Genomic DNA, 18,844 nt, shown 5'->3' with positions numbered 1-18,844 from the left:
AAGCGCTATACTTAAATACAGTTTTGAGGTACTTTTTCTTTTAAAAACTTGAGTTTTTCCATTTGGTGCTACTTTATACTTCCACTCCACTACATTTCAGAGGGAAATATTATACTTTCTACTCCATTACATTTATTTCACAGTTTTGGTTACTTTTCAGGTGAAGATTTGACACAATGGATAATACAACAAGCTTTTAAAATACAACACATTGTTAAAGATGAAACCAGTAGTTTCCAACCCTTTTGGCTTACAAAAAAGCAGTGTGCAGTCAGGGTCACATTTTAGCTGTCTATGAGTTGTTAACAGCTCCACCAAATAGTGATTGTTCCCTCTAAACTTTGAACAGGGTTTCATTTCAATACATTTTAAAATGATCAAATATTTTAAGATCAAAGATTAGAGAAAAAGTCCAAAAACTGATGGTGAACCAGCTAACAGTGTAGTCGGGGTCACATTTCAGATGTCTATGAGTTAAAAGCTCCACCAAATAGTGATTTTTCCCTCTAAACTTTGCGCATGGTCTCATTTGTCATTCTCCTCATTATGTGGTTCCAATAATCTGCTATAATTTGCTTCTATACTACACTGACACGTATAGAAGCAAACTACATGTCATCCTATACTAATATTTTTCACACATTTTACCTGTGATTCCATGTTACAAAAATGTTTGAAGAGTTCACATGTTTTTTTAAGAACAGAATAAACAGCATACTTGACATTATATTCTGTTGATTGTTGACTGTTGCTGTGTTTTTTTCAGTGTTATTTACTCACATAAGAGTGACATTTAAAAAAAACTAATAGTCGTGGTTGTTTCACTTGGTCTCAAAGGGGGCGGTAGAAGGTTTGTTGTGACGATGACGTCAATCGCTTGGCGAGCAAGAACTGCGTCAAGTTAGAAAGAGTAGACAGGAAACACGTCAGATTTGGTTTCAAAATAAGAGCACAAGTATCTATTTCCACAAAGTAAAAATAATTGCTTATTAGAAAGAAAATATTGAATCAATAAAAAAGAGGCCATGTACACTTTGATGTAAATAACCCAACATATTTGCAACCAGTGTTGAGGAGTAACATGTAACTAGTTACATGTAACAGCCATACGTAATTTAATGACAAAATAAATGTAACTGTAATCTGTTACAGTACATCTGAAGTCAGACCTTTAAGATTGTGCTCAGGACGAGGGTATTTTCCTCATTTTTTAAATATTTAACATGTTACTGATTATACTGCTGTTTTTAATTTCCTTGAAATCACGTTTTTTCTTTAAATTTTGTTGTTGTTGTAAATAAATCATGCCGTGAGCTTATTTGGAGCACACATGGCCTTAAATTGTGTCACAGTACCAATTACACCCATGCCAGACTTTTGACTTTTTTCATAAAATATCTATATTTTATATTCCAAAATCTACATGAACTAATGAATACATTTTCAAATGAGAGATCAATCTTGCTCTTTAAGAAACGATCTCCCTTATAAATCATGTCAGTATCCATGAAAAACACCTGAACGTAGATTGTGGTGGGCTTAATGGGTACACTTACCACAACAGTTAAAAACATTGGTTAGAAAATCAGAAAAGTAGTCAAAAAGTATTCAAATGTAATATAAGTAACATTACTTTGATTAAGTAATTGAAATAGTTACATTACTTATTATATTTTAAATAGGGTAAGTAGTAATCTGTTACCTATTACATTTTCCGAACCCTGTTTTGCAACATGTACTTTATTTTAAAGCGCTAACCGGAAGCTGTGCCTTGTTTCCGGACTAATGCTGACACTTGACAGAAGTGTGGTCAATCGAAAGGAATAGCAGGGCTTTTTTGTGTTGTGGCGAGGCTTGAGTTTACAGTTTGTACTTGTTATATAATTTCCTTTTCTTTTGGGGGTGTCTCGGCAGCGTGTTGCTTCCTCTGTTGTTTGATCGACAGCTGTTCAAACCCAGAATGGCCGAACCGAGCGCCAGATATCAGCAGGTATGAAGCTTAATATCGGTGAATAATACCGAGCTAACACGTCAAAGATTTAACATCGGGGACGCTGGTTAATTAACAGGCTGAAGAAGCCCACAGTCAGCTGGGGTGTGTCTTCAGTGTCACCTTCCCGACGGTCTCATACTGAAGGAAACTGGCTGTCATTGTTGTTAATTATCACCTTTTATAGATGAGTTTTCTGCTGGCAGCTACTAGCATGCTAACATTTCCCTGCTAGCCTCTCCTATTACTGCTATTATAACATGAATGTGAACTTGCTTGTTTGTTCGGGGCGTTTGTGTTGTTTTTTTTGTCGTCTATTGTGTGTGTTTTCGTGGTGAGATTATGTCTGTATCAGCTAGTTAGAAAAAGGGAAGGCTTCAAATACACAACGAGTCACACTTTGTGCTGATGGCTAATGTTTAGACGGCACATGACCTGCAGCAGTGGGTGTGTTATGGCTGGTTTTATCTGGGCTAATTTCACTGCTTAATCCTCCAGCTAGACTGCTTACACTGTGTCTGCAGACATTTGCCTTGTCATGGTGCTGATCTAGTAGTACTGATACACCAGTTAATCCAAATTACTGTTTTATGTCAGTAACGCACTGTACTATTTTGTGTTACTTGTATTTTAGTTGAGTATTTCCACTTAATCCTACTTTATACTTCCACTCCACTACATTTAAGGTAGTAATATTGTGCTTTCTACTCCACTACATTTAAGATAGTAATACTGTGCTTTCTACTCCACTACATTTAAGGTAGTAATATTGTGCTTTCTACTCCACTACATTTAAGGTAGTAATATTGTGCTTTCTACTCCACTACATTTAAGATAGTAATATTGTGCTTTCTACTCCACTACATTTAAGGTAGTAATACTGTGCTTTCTACTCCACTACATTTAAGATGGTAATATTATGCTTTCTACTCCACTACATTTAAGGTAGTAATATTGTGCTTTCTACTCCAATACATTTAGGATAGTAATATTGTGCTTTCTACTCCACTACATTTAAGGTGGTAATATTGTGCTTTCTACTCCACTACATTTAAGATAGTAATATTGTGCTTTCTACTCCACTACATTTAAGGTAGTAATATTGTACTTTCCACTCCACTACATTTAAGATAGTAATATTTTTCTTTCCACTCCACTACATTTAAGGTAGTAATATTGTGCTTTCAGTTACATTTATTTCACAGCTTTAGTTTACTTTTCAGATGAAATGTTGTGGTCGTACAAAAAGCAGTGTGTGTAGTCAGGGTCACATTTCAGATGTCTGAGTCGTTAACAGCTCCATCAAATAGTGATTTTTCCCTCTAAACTTCTCACATGCTTTCACTCCAATAAATGTTCAAATTAGGGCCCGACCGATGCTGGATTTTTGATACCGATATTAGGGAGTAAAAAAAAAATGCAGATGTCGATATATTGGCTGATAATCTTAAATATACAGAATATGAATATAAAACGCACATTTTTGAAAACATGTGATTATCAAATAGTTGTGATAAAGATATGTAATGGAGGCAGGATATTTTACAGTTTAACTATGGAAACTGACACTGTAAACTTAACTGGGAATTTAATAATTATACAATCATGTAAATAATAAACACATACAACAACAACAAAACATATGTACTTATATATGAAATATGAAAATATGAAATATGAAAAGAAAAAGGATCAACTATACATAAAGTACTGCCTAAATAACTTTTAAAAATATCGGTGCATATCAGACAACATGCCAATACGATATAATAATATTGAATATATAGAATAATATCTGCTGACCCATATATCGGTCTGGCTTTAGTTTAAATGATCCAATATTTGACCAAAAATCAATGATTAGTGGAAAAAGTCCAAAAACTGATGGTGACCCTTTCGAGGGGTGCGACCCCGAGGTTGGGAACCACTGGATTAAACTAGCTAACTGTATATAAAGTAGCTCAAACTAGCTCCATGCTGTTTACACACTGATGCTTCAGTGTTAATAATCTAATGATGCGATCAATCAGAGGGCACATAACGAGTATGTTTACTTTGATAATTTAAGTACACTTTGCCACTAATACTTATAATACTACTACTTATATACTAATGATAATTACTTACTTGTAATGGGGTATTTTTACAGTGCTGTGTTGGTATTTTTACTTACATTTAGGATTTCAGTACTAACTGTTACTTCTAGTGTTGTCATGACACCATAATTATGACTATGTTACAGTAACTGTCTAAATATCTCAATACCACGACACAAACCTAAAAGTAATTTTTAGCAGCTCAAAAGTCATGTTTAAGTTAATGTAACCTATGTGAAAATTGCATTTGCATGTAGAGATGTTCGATGACGCTCGTTTGACTTGTATGTCAACTTATCTTGACCACTGTTTAAATTGAACTTGCAAGCTGCTCTGTCAGAGAACTGGAGTAGAAAGTTGCCTCTTAGTAACAGCGATTATCTCAGGACTGATTTACTAATTGCTTGTCTTCAGGGATGGCTCAGATGCTATCTTTGTCATATTATCTTGAAGTTCAGATGAAAGGGCATTTTGAGAGTATCTAACTTACGTATTGTGACTAGTGTAATAGGACAGCCATAACGTTGGGAAGAATTTGAACATTGAAAAGTGATGGGTGGATGTCATTATATTAAAACATTTAAATCAAATTGCTTGGTTCAAGCCGACGTAAGCACATGTCATATTCTATTTTACAGGATGAAAACTTGATCACAAAGATTTTTTTGGGGATATTTATCGTTAAAACAGGTGCACAGTATGACTGGGCATGTGATCTAAAAGGGTTAAAAAGACTTGAACACCTATTTACTCTCTAATAAACTCACAGAGGTAAAGATAAACACAGTCAACCTTACTGATGAAGAAGTTTCTAGGTATCTGTCACAGGTGGTGCTTTATTTTAGAGCTGCAACAATTAGTGTATTGATGTAGAAGCTTAATCTGCAACTATTTTGATAATCGATCAATTATTTGTACTCTTTTTTTGGTGTTCTTTTGACTGGTGTTGTGTGTTGAAGTTTCATATTTTTGCAGAGGTCAGGTGATATGCTGACTAAAATCAGGCTATGTTAGCAATAAATGATTCAACTTGTACAGCTTATCGGTAACCTGTTACCACCGTCCCCCATTTTGCCTGTAATGTAAAACCATGAATTTGTGGTTGCACCTGTAAAATAAAGTGTTAACCCCAAACAACCCATAATTCATGACTCTGCAAACCCGCTGTTGCAGACGACTCGGCATCCGGCACCACCTCAGTGGTCTTTCTGCAAACAGACACTAGTGTTAATTGATAAAATGTGCTTCTTTGTTCAGCTGAATCAGGAATAAGGAAAAGCTGAGTCTGTCTTCTGGGTCTTAAAAGGCACACAAAACTGTGATTGTGTTTTTTTTTTAGCCTGCTCATGTTTCCTGCTTTTAATGAGCAAAAGAAGAAAAGAGAAACTCATTGCGGTCGATGCTCATTTCCTCTTTTTTTTTTTTTAATGTGCACATGTGCTTGAAAAACCTGTTTGATGTAGGCCCGGTTTCCTTTCCTTTCCTCTGATTGTTATATTGAAGCTTTCTTTGTAAGTCCTTTTAAGTAAGCCAGGGTGTTAAAATACTCTTTAACTGCAGGCAGGGTGCGTGAAACCTCTTTTTCTAAAAGCATCTATTCCAGATGAAGAGCAGCAGCAGTGCTGACATATGCATCGTAACCATAAATAAACCATGTGGTGGTTTCTCACCCTCCCACAGCTGCCCAATGAGGAGGACCCAGAAGAGAGTTCGCAGGTAGCAGCTGATGCTCCGCCCCCATACAGCAGCATCACAGTGGACAATGCTGGTAAGACCATGACTCACCCGGACGTTTCTGAGGTTATTTTGTTATTATTCACTCAGCCTGGATCATTTGGACCTCCATAATTATTTTAAATTAGAGCTGTAATGATAAGTCGATTAATTGATTGATAATAAATGAATTTTTTTGGAGTCATCTTTTAAGAAAAAAACTTCTCAGCTGTGAATATTTTCTAACTTCTTCAGTCCTCTGTAACCGTAAAATAAATATCTTTGGTTTGTTGACGGGTGGTTGGGACAAATCAAGACATGAGGACTTTGGGGAAACACGTTTCACCTTTTTCTGACAATTTATGGACAGAACAAAATTAATTGATTATTCAAGTAAATAATCAAAAGATGAATCGATAATAAAAATAATAATTAGTTGCACCCCTACTTTAAATCATCTCATCTCATCTCTTCTAAAATTCAAAACGGTGGATGCACTCTTTAAAGAAGAGCTGGTTGCTTGTAGGAGGCCTCTCAGCTGTAATAGTTATCTCATATACGTTTAACAGTTTTACGTAACAGCCGGATCTCTTATTAACCTCAACTTCCAAGTTATACTTTCACTATAGGGTTAGTCAAACATGTTGTTCAGTGAGAAAAAGAAAGATTTGTCCATATAAATTTGCATAAACTGTACTTTTATTATAATGTATTACCTATGAGTTTGTTGTCAGTGGGGAATTGTAATCTTCAGCGTGTTTCCACATCTGGAGTTGCTCAAAGTTATGAAGCACTTCAGAGGTTTATGTGAAGATATGAGAAGCTGTGTTAAATAGTTGCTTTAGTTTTGACAATAAAAATAAATATGTGACGCAGTTACTAATCAGCTGTCTGCCAATGTTAAGTTAAACATCCGTCTTGGTGTTTGAAACTGTGTGCTGTCACTTTTCCAGCATACTTTGACTACAAGGAAGATGGGGTTTTCCCCAAGCCTCCATCCTACAACGTAGCAACTACGCTACCTTCCTATGATGAAGCAGAAAGAACCAAAGCTGAGACTACTGCTCCCCTCGTAACCGGAAGAGTGAGTGTCTCCCTTTTTTTTTTTTCCTTTTACCTTTTATGCTTGTAGTCACATTCACCACACACACACATGCACACGCACGCACACACACACACACTCAAACATTTCCTTAGTAGTCTGCAATGCAGGAAGTGATCTGATTGTGTCTCTTTCTTACTTATTGCTAGGATTGAGCAAATTCACACTCTTAAAATGTAAAGATCGAACAAACAGTTTTTATCACTGCTCATAGTAATGATGCATTCAATAATATTTTACTGTTTTCTTGCTCATAATAACCATAATATATTAAATGCAATGCTTCAATTCCTCAGCTCCCCTGAACTCTCTCTGTGCACATTGTTTCTCCATAATCTGAGTAAATATCTACAAAGCATTTCTAAAGTGGTTTGCAACTTCAGACTTTGGAATACTGCAATTCATAACACCAACACTGATAAAATAAACAAAAAAACTGCCTTCATGAAGGGTTCATATCAAAATTTTGTTAAGACAAGAAGAACTATTTTGGTTATTGATTAATTAGTTTGAGTCAGATTTAGATTTTTAGATTAGTTGATTTTTTAAATTATTAATCGATCACTTGTTCAGCCTATAAAATAAGAAAAACAAGTAAAAAAATGCCTGTCACAGTGTGTAATGATATGAAATAATACAAAAAAACCCAACTGTTAGTTGCAGCTCTATTTGGGATTTATCTCTGCATCAGTTACCTCATATATTGTTAAGGCTGAAACTAGCTGTGAAATCTCTGTTGTCACTGTGCTTATAAAAAGCTGTTGGTGCTGCGGAGGAAGACATGAGTTTGCTCTTATAGTTTCCACAGATACCACAAAGCCTTCCTTACTGATAGCACCTATTCAAAATGTCATTATTTATTTTATGTCTGATGACACACTTAATCTCAACAGTGTGTCAATAACTTTAATTTAATGCCTGAGGGACAGTTTTAAAAAAAAGAACAAAAAGGACACCGGTAATCTTGTGCAGGCTCTGTCACAAGCTGTTCAAACACAAAAGCCACGATCATCGTCATGCATGCATGGCTGCTGATGTGGCCTAAAAGCTACCGTCTCTGTTATAACTGAAAGGAAAACAAAAATATCTCTCAACTAAAAAGAAAAAAAAAAGACAGTTCCTCTCTGACCTCTAGTGGTCAATGTGATCAATGCATGTGAGGCCACCCTGTTTGATTGCTGGTGTTGTGTTTCTCTGCCACACACTGCCTTACGCTCAGCAGCAGCCTCAGCACAGGGAACGCCTGGAGACTTTTGACGATGTTATTCGCAGTTCACTGGAGGTAACTGGGAGGAGTGGATGAAGAGAGTGTATGATGAGACAAAGTGTATTTGCTCCTGGCTTGGTGTGTGGAAAGTAAACACAGATAATACCTATAGTGTTTATGTATTCAGTACCCCCTCCCTTCCTGTATGTTTGTGTATTCACTAGTGCTAGCTAGTGCTTAGTAGATGGTTGTACAAGCTCGACTGGCTCTCCTGATGTCCTGCATTGAGTTTGACTGCAGAGCTTTGGGTAAAGTGACAGTGATTAAATGTGCTTGCTGTGGTGTGATGTTTCCATTAGACTGTTGGTTGTTTTTTGTTTTATGTATTGTCTGTTGTCAGCAAAACTTGCTTATCACTAGCAGGTGCTAGCCTGGGCTTAATCACAGTTCACTTTGATCACAGTCACTATACTGAACTTGAATTTTAAGTATAGTTAATGGGATAAAATAAGACATGATTGGGCTTTACAATAGAAAGACACTTTAGATATTCATTATTTGCCTTATTAGCCCTGGAAAGCTCTGCTACTGACTGGCTGTTCTGTTGTGAAATGATTAGTGCTTAAAAAGCTCACTGTTTTCACCTTTTCCACTTATTTCATCACAGGATGAAGACTTTGTGACCAGAGACGACTTTGAAGATGCTGATCAGCTGAGGATAGGAAATGACGGCATTTTCATGCTCACTTTCTTCAGTTAGTCTACTCGTCTTTTCACCTCTTTCCTCATCTTACTCACGTTTTTTTAATCTTTAGTCATCTCTTCTCCTGAGATTTATCTCATAAAGTCATCTGCTCTCAACATATAAATAAGCAAAAAAATGCGTAGTTTTTTTCTGTTGATATCCCTAATAATCACTCTCTTTTCCTTCCATCTATCTTTGTCCAGTGGCATTCCTGTTCAACTGGATTGGTTTCTTCCTGTCTTTCTGTTTGACCACCTCAGCGGCCGGCCGCTACGGGGCCATCTCAGGCTTTGGCCTCTCCCTCATCAAATGGATCCTCATAGTCAGGGTACGTCAAGGAGCGGACACACACAAACACAGACATGACTCAGCACACATACAAACACATAAAATGTGGTTTTATGTACGCACAAACAACTCAAAAGCCCCAAACACCACTTTGGTATTTTAATGTTTTTTCTGTAGTGGTTAGTGTGTTGGCACTGAACTATTTCCTCAAAGATCACTTCAGAACTCTGCTGCTTTCTTCATTCACTTTTATAATGCTGGACTCATTTGAGTAGAAACAACGCAGGCCATATTTATTCTAACCAGTCATTTCTGTCGCTCTGTTGGGTTTGTAGTTCTCCACATACTTCCCTGGTTACTTTGATGGACAGTACTGGCTGTGGTGGGTGTTCCTGGTATTGGGTGAGTAGCCAACCTCTGAATTTAAATGACTCAAATAGGGAATCAAATGTTTTTATTCCTGCTGGTGATACATTTCAGTTCTCTGGAGCTCATTCTCAAGATAGTTAACTGTAATTATCCTGTTATTATGGGATAGTTAATGTGGATAAAATCAATACTTTATATTTACCATGGATGACATGACTACTTTTATGTGAAAGGAGTTGCTTGTAGTGATGAATCCAGAGACTCTGCAGTTCCCTTCAACCTTAGGGAGTGTTTTAGTGTCTTTCAGCTCATTCCGGGCCCTAACTTTGCTGCTTAGGTTTGCTCTTTTTGCATTGTTTTTGGCAGCAGCAGGCAGCCGTTTTCAGCAAAAAAGGTCCAAAAATCCTCTGCGTATTCCCTGCTCAACACCAAACAGCAGACAGACACCATTAACTACTAGCTGGTGAACATAGTGGAGCATTGAGCAGCTGAAGAGCCAGGTTTTTCCTTCATGAGCTGAAAAAAGGCCAAAACAGAACTAAGAGTCATTATTAGACTTCAGACAAAACTAAAAATGAATGCTAGTCCCTATCTGGTGGATGTGTGAATAGGCAGTTGGCCATATACACTTTATAAGGTGATAAAAAACAATTACTGCAGGTGTAACAGTTAAATTATTTCAGCTGTGGCATGTGGTGCAGCAGATTAACGTACATGCTAAGCTACAATGCACAATGCCATAGTTGCAGAATTCGTCGAAAATCCAACACCATGATTAGATTAGTCGTTCTACAAAAATGCTCCTTGAGAGTCAAAGTTGACTAACTTTCTCTATTTACCCCCTATATTTATTATGTCCCCAGCCATGTACCATTATTATTATTGTTAGGTGTTATAGAACCACATATTTTGTAACTAAAGGAACTTTGTTACACTGTTTTTTGGTCAAACACAGTATGAAACTTGCAGTCTTTGCTAACCCCAGACTTCCTGGTATGTCTTTAAAGTGTGTCGTAATTACTGTGTCCTCTGGCAAATATTTCCCTGTCCTGCTAAATCAGTTCATTATGTTGAGTTATGTTAGATTTCAATTCATGGTTTGCCTTGTAATTAACTGTGAGCTGTTCATAACATGTGGTTAGCATGTTAGAAGCCATATAACATGTGTATTTGTTACTTTAAACTTGTGCTCCCATGCTAGTAAATGTAGTTATATCTGGTGGTTATATCCGGGATTATATTGTTTATGTTTTGTTTTTGTTTTTTTCATTGCCAGGCTTCTTGCTCTTCCTCCGAGGATTCATCAACTACGCCAGAATCCGCAAGATGGCCGACACCTTCTCCACCCTGCCCCGCACTCGAGTGCTCTTCATCTACTGAGCTCACAAACCCTCGATCTCAAATCATCAGTTATTTTTTTCTCTTTTCCAATGAGACATACTGTTCTGCTCTATCCAATCAAAAAGGGAGAAAAGAACTTTTTTTTTTTTCCCTCTGCTTGACATGATTTGGACAATACAACAATCTATTGTCCCCTTTTGGTGTAAATTAGTGAATGCTGAGAATTCTGTAAACCCTTCAGTTGTTAGTGGTGACCTGTCAAGTGCTATTGCAATGATGAAGTGTGTGATGTATAAATTAATGCCTTATTTACTATTTTACTATCTGTTGGTAGCAGCAGCATGCACTGTTCTCCTGTTTTGCCACCAGGGGGCAGTCTTGTATGTATAATTTCTTTTCGTCTTTCTGATGAAGTCATTTGTATAGAGAGGCGGTTCTCAGCCCAGGGGTCAGTGGCTCATTTTGGGGATATGGGTTAAATCACGCAATGTGAAATAATATATTTCAAGTACCAATTTAATGTGCTTGTAACCTTTCCGATTAATACTTTCTGTGAAATAGTATATTACTGTATACTGTTGTAGACTTATACAGGAAATATAAGGCTGTAAAGGGAAAAAAAGAATTATGAGCTTTGGTTTTTGTGGGTGGAGGGGCTAAAAACATTGAGAACCACTAACATGCCGACCGGGCCGAGTTTTCCTGATGTATTTAGGAGTTGCCAGGAGCTGAGCTTCACAGGGCACACTGGGGGTCACTGCCTTACTCAAGGACACAGTGATAGAGATGTAATAAACTGCCAGTCTGTCACCAGATTCAGATGTACAACTGGATGATTCTGGTCAAGTAAATGACTCCAACGCCCCTATCTTAGTCACTGGCACCCCAATTGGTTTCCAATGAGGAAAAAAGAAGATTATATTACCAGATGTGATTTGGAAACCCTGCCCTGTTAAGAACAAGAAATATATTTATTCACAGCAGAGATTTTTTTTCCTCCTTGATGTAATGAATCAGAATGAAATATTAAAAAAGTAATTTTTTTAAGTTTTACCCTCATTCTAGTGGAAGTGCAATGGTTATTTTTTAATGCAAAAATTAAATTAACTGGCTTGGAAAAATATTTGGAATTAAACTGGAAAAGTACATTTTGGTGTTGAAGTATTAATCAAAGTTGAATAAGCTCCCAGTAAGACATCACAGCCTGTTTCGACTTTTCTGGTGGCAGTTAACGGAACATCAGAGAGCTGCTTAAAATCATTATTATCTACTTGAAGCAGGAGGTAACATTTCTGTCATCTCTGGATTTTATTGAACTTTTTCATTTGCATACAAACATTTCAATACAGCGATTTATTTTATTTTATTAATCCCAAGGTACCCACATTTTAAGAAATTAGAGAATTTTTTTTTCTTTCAGTGGACGATAAACTGGTTATGATATTAGACTTAATGTATTTCAACTAATATATAATATGCCATGTTTAGTATTTTATGATTTGGCTGGTGTGTTGGCGGGTTTGTAGGTTTAAGTTCCAGTCTTTAGTCATAGAGAGGGGAAAACTAGCTGATATTCAGTTGCTGACATGAGATGTTCTTTAACTTGTGCTAAATTTAACACAAGACGTGTGTGTAAGAATCAAGATGATTTACTGTTGGTGGCTAATTATATATGTCAGCACTGTTTTTCCTTACAGCTGAACAGGAAGTTGAACTACCCACCTGGTAGACACGTCTTAGGTTTCATTGGAAACTTTTACTGTCACACAGTGTCACATTATTTCGTAGGCCTCAATCTTTACCCTATCATGGCCGGATATTGGCCTCTAGTGGTGCTCAGTTGACATGACATTGGCTCCACTCGGGTCATCGTTCACAGCTCACAGGGGGGAAATGCCACTTTAAATTCACTACAGTTATTAGTTTACGGCATGTGGTTAATTTATTATCCCCAAGAGTAGAACATTATATAAATCCATTATAAATCCAGTCTGAAGGTGTGCTTAGTCTTCTGTATACAGTGGATATCAACTTTAAACTCATGCCATGTGGTCCAAACTTTTAAGTGTTTCATGAAACTCTGAATATGACACAAATTTGCTTCATACTGAAAAGCAACTGTTGAATGTTGGATGACATTTTTAGCAAATGTTTCCCGTCCCGATGAATGATAGATTTTCCCTGTTGTTTACTTCTGAGTTGCTGCACCACTGGTAGTTTTAGAAAATCTTATTTCCTGAAGTAATTCCCTCTTTTGCAGTGTGCACTTTGGAAAAATGGAAACAGCTGTTGGTCAAAATTTACAGATGTTCAGTAGCTCTGGGCTGAAGAGGTGAACTTTAAACTTTGTCAGCTTCAGAAAACTCATTACTCGTATGCTTTTAAAAATCATTTTCGGTTCATTCTTTATGTTATATACAGTAGAAATAGCTCGTAAAGGTGTAAGAGAGAAAAGGGGAGAGACAAATGGGGCAAAGGTTATAAGTTAGACCCTTAACACCGGTCCACGTCACCAGATGACCTTGGAAAAACAAACTTCATTTTGCCAGGTGCACACGGGTTCAACCGCTGACAGTGTTTCAGCTGTAAATTCTGGCAAAGCACACAAACAATAAAATTCCCTATCATACACATCTTACACAAATTTAGCCTCAGTCCATTTGAATCCCGCTGTAACGTCACTCCTCTTCTTCTCCAGCAGGGTCACCCAGTGCAGGTGTTCTTGTTATCCAGATGTCATTCATAAAATAACTCCATTGTGCCAAGAGTTGTCTGTGTCTTGTCAGCTGCCCTCGATTTACACAGACGGAAGTATTTCTTGGAGTAATTGATGGGAATTATGTGTGCTGGCCAAGTGCTTGCACTGCTTGCATGTTTTAGCTATCAGCAGATAAGAAGGGACTTTTTTGATTTATAGAGAAGCTTGGGAGTGAGCCATCTTTCCAAAAAGACATGCTTAACTTCTCTGGCTTCTGTTAGACAGACTTATTGTTTAAATGGTACAAGAGTTGATAAAAGCATACAATGTTTAGGACAAAATAACTTGTCATCTGAAACAATATGGAGGGAGGGATTTTTAAACAGCTTTTTTAAATAAACACAACTCAAGTTCATTCAGAGGTTGTGTGTTTTACGGCTAGTTTAAGAGGTAAACCATAGACTGGATTAAAAACATTTTCTCCCTTAATCTGCAAAAAATAAATATGCACAATTTAAGCTGTGCTGTGCAATATTTGTGTGATTTGTCTGATGTAATAAAAAAAGACATTTTATAGCTGCTGACTGAGTAAACTTGCTTGTAAGAACAAATTCAGACAATCTCTTCTCTACAAATATTTTGACTTGCCATAGTATGAAAAGCACATGTGTAACATTAACGATGGCTCTGTTCTGTTTAAATTTGAGCCATGACGGTGTGACGGTGAGCCAACATGAACAATAGCAGGACACTGAAACTGAAGCAGCTAAATGGGATTCTGCCATCATTCATTTTATTATTTACACCTGTGCTTTTGCATATGTGAAATATCAAAATGTTGTCTGTGTTGAAGCCCTATTATAGTTATATCTATAATTACACAGAAATACATATTTTGATTTAAAAAACTTGTTAAGGCCTTAAGGAATAGTTCAACATTTCAGAAAATAGTTAAATGAGAAGAAATGAGAAGCTAAGCTATGTTGCTGGCGTTAAAAAATATATTTTTTAATAAAGTTTCACCTCCCTTGTTGATTAGTGATGGCAAAGCATTTCATTTCCAGTTGCTCCACTAGAGTTGCTTAACAGTCATACAATGTATGTGTATGTAGGTTTAAAAGAGCAAAAAAAGTAAAAAAATAAAATTAAAAAAAGGGACACATGAGCTACTGCATACAATTAGATCAATTTGCATTTTAAACTAAGTGAATAATCAGAACATTTGTGTAACTGTTGAAACAATTTACCATTGCACTTCACATTACGTGTAGGCCCATTCCAAAGAAAGTGGGCAAAAAAAGACAAACAGCGCACACGATAAAAAACCAACCACAGACAACAGAGAATGCGCATCAAACAATCGCACTATCAAGAAGTGCACTATTTATGCAATATAGGAACTAATGTAAGCATAAATGAAGAACAAAAGCACACAATCACCCACTTGTAGTGCTGTTGAGAGGTCCAGAGGGCGCTGATTAGCACAGACAGAGATACAACTTTCAAAGTTTTGCTGGTGGTTTGATCGCGGAACAAGTGACAGGCGGATGGAAAAAAAGTTTATTCTTCCTGTTTAAGACAAAGACGGAAACATCTATTCTGTTAATAGGACAGAACTTCTTGGAAAGTCTGTGAAATGCTAGAATTGAAAAAAAACAAAAAAACCCAAACAACTCTTGTGATTATATGGCTGCTGCATCATTTGTACAATAATTATACCAAGAGATTTTAACCAAAATGAACAGATATCAACAAAGGAACGACGTAAAAAGAAGAAACCTTGAGGCTAGGGCAGACATGCTACAGCACAACTAACTTAGCATTTTACTATCATTATCCTTAGTTATTTAAAGAATATCCTGTCAGAGAATTCCCATCACCTTAGACAAACTGCAGTGAGCCGGAGCCTCCCGCTGTCAGTCTGAGATTCAGATGGGAGGTTCCCCAGGATGTGGGGAGGATGTGGGTTGCATCCAAATGATATGTCCTTCTCCTGTGTGTATGCGTGTGTATGCGTGTGCGTGTGAGTGTGTGTGATTGGGGCAGGGGGAGGGGTGTTATCATTGATGTGTGAGTCATCCTGACCCCCCCTCCTCTCCCTGCACTTCATGTGGCGTGTATGCATATAAATGTGTATGAATTCATGTTTGTGTGAGTGTCCAGTAGGAAATTTCAGTTGATGTTGAAGTCTACATTGCTGCTAATGTCACGAAACAGGCTGATATGTTTTTACATGTATGGGTTTCATGTCAATGGCGTGAGCATCCTTGTGTGTGTGTGTGTGTGTGTCTGTGTGTGTGTGTGTGTGTGTGTGTGTGTGTGTGTGTGTGTGTGTGTGTGTGTGTGTGTGTGTGTGTGTGTGTGTGAGTGAGGTTGGTAAAGCAGTGGTGAGTCATCCGCAGGCCAGCTTCGCCTGTTACCATGGGTCACACACAGCAGGTGCCCCACCTCCCCATGTGCTTTTTTTTTTTAACCCACTTCTCTTCCTTATCCTCTTCCTCCTCCCCCTCCTTCTCCTCCTCTTCTTTTTCCTCTCTGACTCACAGATGACTCCCCCACCACCACCAATGACATCACTACCCCCTCCCTAACGCTTTGTTGTGATGAATCATACTGTATGTTGAGATTTTTTCTGCTCCTGTCTTCAGCCAACCAGCAGAGCGAACCTGAATGTCACCCGTTCATTCATAAAATCAGACTCAAGACGCTGTTGCGTTTTTCTCTGACGACTGTAAGCGTTTGCAGGCCTGCGTAGGTTACTTCTATGATGTAATCCATTACGACATATATACAGCTATGTAATCAAAGGGATTAGACACACTCTGACAGATGTGATTATGTATTAGGTATTTTGCCTTGTGCCAAGAAATAATGGAGCAGGTTAAAGAAAGAGTGAGAAAATACAAATATAGGCTTCAAGCTTGCGTACAGACAGATAATTCCTCTTTACCACATTTGAAAGGCTGCTGTTCTCATTCAGACTGCTCTCTTGTGACATATTACCATAATGAATCCTAAATTTGTTAGCAATAATTCTCGGTTTTTGGAGTATTTTACTTTTTTTTTTTTTTTTTTTAACTCACCCAGTCATACAATCTTGTGCTGTAGTTCAGTTGTTATAACTATATGCGTATGATAAGGTTAGCCACTTTCAGCTGAATAAGTGAAAATTCATAGAATCACATAGGGGCAGCTGAAAGGTTAAACATCTTCATAGATAGATGTCAGTGTAAATGTAGTTTTTGTGTAGTCAAAAGGTCCTTGTTTTGTTTGTATTGTGCACGCAATCACATGAATGGCGTGATAGATACTCCTTCCACTGCTATCATATTTATTTCACACGTTTATTTCATCACCCTGTTGATGCAGATATACAGGTTGCTGCAAGTCAACCAACAGAAATCAACTGTGGAAATTTGTTCCTAGCTAATTGGTGGGATGGATATGTCTCTTGCTGCTCGTTTGTTTAGAAAATGTGTGAATTGTACTGTAGGTATATTGTTAAATAATTTTGTAGACATCCAGTTATAAAGCTAAACTAGGCTAAACTCACCTTTCAATACCTTCAAAGTACACAAAGAGAGAAAAAGGTAACCATGAGTTTTTGTCGACTTTGGGTAAGCAAGACAAACAGTAAAATTATATTCTGAACTACTCTAATCGAAATATACTGCTTATCCTGGATTATCAACATGGATATGGTTACAACGTTGGTAAAATGAAATAAAAAGTGTTCTGTTTTTATTCAACATGCATGGCATCATTAGATTGTAGATCTTTACTTGGTACTATGATATAAATGAACCCCATAACAGAATTGATTCATGCCTGCTGTCGCTTGGACTCTCCCTGATCAGTTATAGTAATGCTGTCACACAGGAAATGTAATACCATCATCAATACAAAGTAGTCAACACTCAAGAATTAAATGTATATCAAAAGCAAATAAAATGCAATCTCCTCTCTGTGCCCTTTCCTGTCATCTGTGGAAATTTACTGTAAACGTATCACATCCAGATTTTGCAACTGTCATATGATTGGTTTACCGTGACTTCAGTGTGACTTCTGGTAATCAGCCATTGACGATGATGTAATGTCATCACATCTCTCCCTCTATTTTTTCTTGCTGGTTGGCACTATTTTAGTCGTGAAAAATGACCCCTTGTTTCTCACTTTACTGCCTACTTCTACAGACTGCTGACGTGTTAAGTTCTGTGGACATTTCTGAATGTCATAAAACCAAAATTCCGTTGGGTCTGTTGTGCCGCAAGAGTGTCTGTGAATGAATGCCGGTGCTTAATAACATGCCGCTGTGTCAGAGTAGTGATGTCAGCGATGAGACAGTGTGAAATCACCTGGCTTTTTTTGTCTTCTTCACACTGTTTCAAACAATATGCTGCAGTATTGTATTGTAAAGTGTTATTGCATTTATATTCTATTCTATTCACAATCTAAGACTGTGATTTGTACATTTTTGATTCTGAGTTGTCATATACTTGGACAACTCATACATGCATCTTGTCAACAGTTTAATTACTGTTACAAATCAGTGCTCTTGGCAGTCTGGCTTATATTTGACTGCACAAGCTGTAACCATGGCAACAGTAAACCTTGTACAACATTAACAGCTAAACTTAAGAGTAATGGTGAAACTAAAGATATTCATCACATGTGCCACAATTTTCAGTTTTTCATCTCTACTTTATAATAAGAGATATGCTTTGAATTGAGATAACCATATTATATTGAATTATATATATATATATATTATATATTATACTGTCTCATGTTGCAGTATAATTAATGGTTTTCTATTATTGTATTCTACTGAAATATATAATATTCTGCTGGTGTGATACAGTTTTGCCAGCTGGCTTTATCACAGTGTTTGTTCTGCTGGTGTGAATCCACCTGCCGTCTCTCTCGGCTTACAGGGTTTTTGTGAATGGAGACTCGCTGTGCTATGACGGGAGGATGGATGAATGAGAGGGAGCAATGGACAGATGAATGAGAGAGATGTTTGGGGGTGGGGGTGGGGGGACACATGTGGCGAGGGAGGGAGAGATGGAGGCTACGTCACATTACGTTTCCGCAGTGCATCAAGGGAACTGGTCTGTCTGTGACTCATACCGTCAGGATGGGGAGGGTGATGGAGAGGGGAGAGAGAGAAATAGAGAGAAGGGCAGAGGGAGGAGGAGGAAGAGGAGGAGGAGGAGACAGATGAAGAGGATGAGGAAGAGAAGGAAAGGAGGTGTCTGGTCTTTTTTTGTCCCACCTTTCTTTTTTTTCTCCCCT

General features: G+C 37.4%; 1 protein-coding gene across 1 annotated transcript; it reads left to right on the top strand.

Annotated features, from left to right (window-relative positions):
* The first annotated feature begins 1,800 nt into the window (after positions 1–1,800).
* On the top strand, positions 1,801–11,999 carry LOC133994160 (NEDD4 family-interacting protein 1-like). Its single transcript, XM_062433376.1, has 7 exons — positions 1,801–1,990; positions 5,767–5,854; positions 6,753–6,883; positions 8,776–8,863; positions 9,057–9,181; positions 9,477–9,543; positions 10,787–11,999. Exons 1-7 carry the CDS (start codon positions 1,961–1,963, stop codon positions 10,888–10,890), a joined length of 633 nt encoding a protein of 210 aa, XP_062289360.1. The 5' UTR covers positions 1,801–1,960; the 3' UTR covers positions 10,891–11,999.
* The last annotated feature ends 6,845 nt before the right edge of the window (positions 12,000–18,844 follow it).

Source organism: Scomber scombrus, chromosome 14 (genome assembly GCF_963691925.1).
Source record: "Scomber scombrus chromosome 14, fScoSco1.1, whole genome shotgun sequence".
Classification (NCBI taxonomy): Eukaryota; Metazoa; Chordata; class Actinopteri; order Scombriformes; family Scombridae; genus Scomber; species Scomber scombrus.
This window is presented reverse-complemented; position numbering and strand designations above follow the sequence as displayed.

Coding starts and splice junctions, on each gene's coding strand:
- LOC133994160 (XM_062433376.1), top strand. CDS start 1,961: ATGGCCGAACCGAGCGCCAGATATCAGCAG. Junction 1,991..5,766: donor CGAGCGCCAGATATCAGCAG/GTATGAAGCTTA, acceptor ACCCTCCCACAG/CTGCCCAATGAGGAGGACCC. Junction 6,884..8,775: donor CTCCCCTCGTAACCGGAAGA/GTGAGTGTCTCC, acceptor ATTTCATCACAG/GATGAAGACTTTGTGACCAG.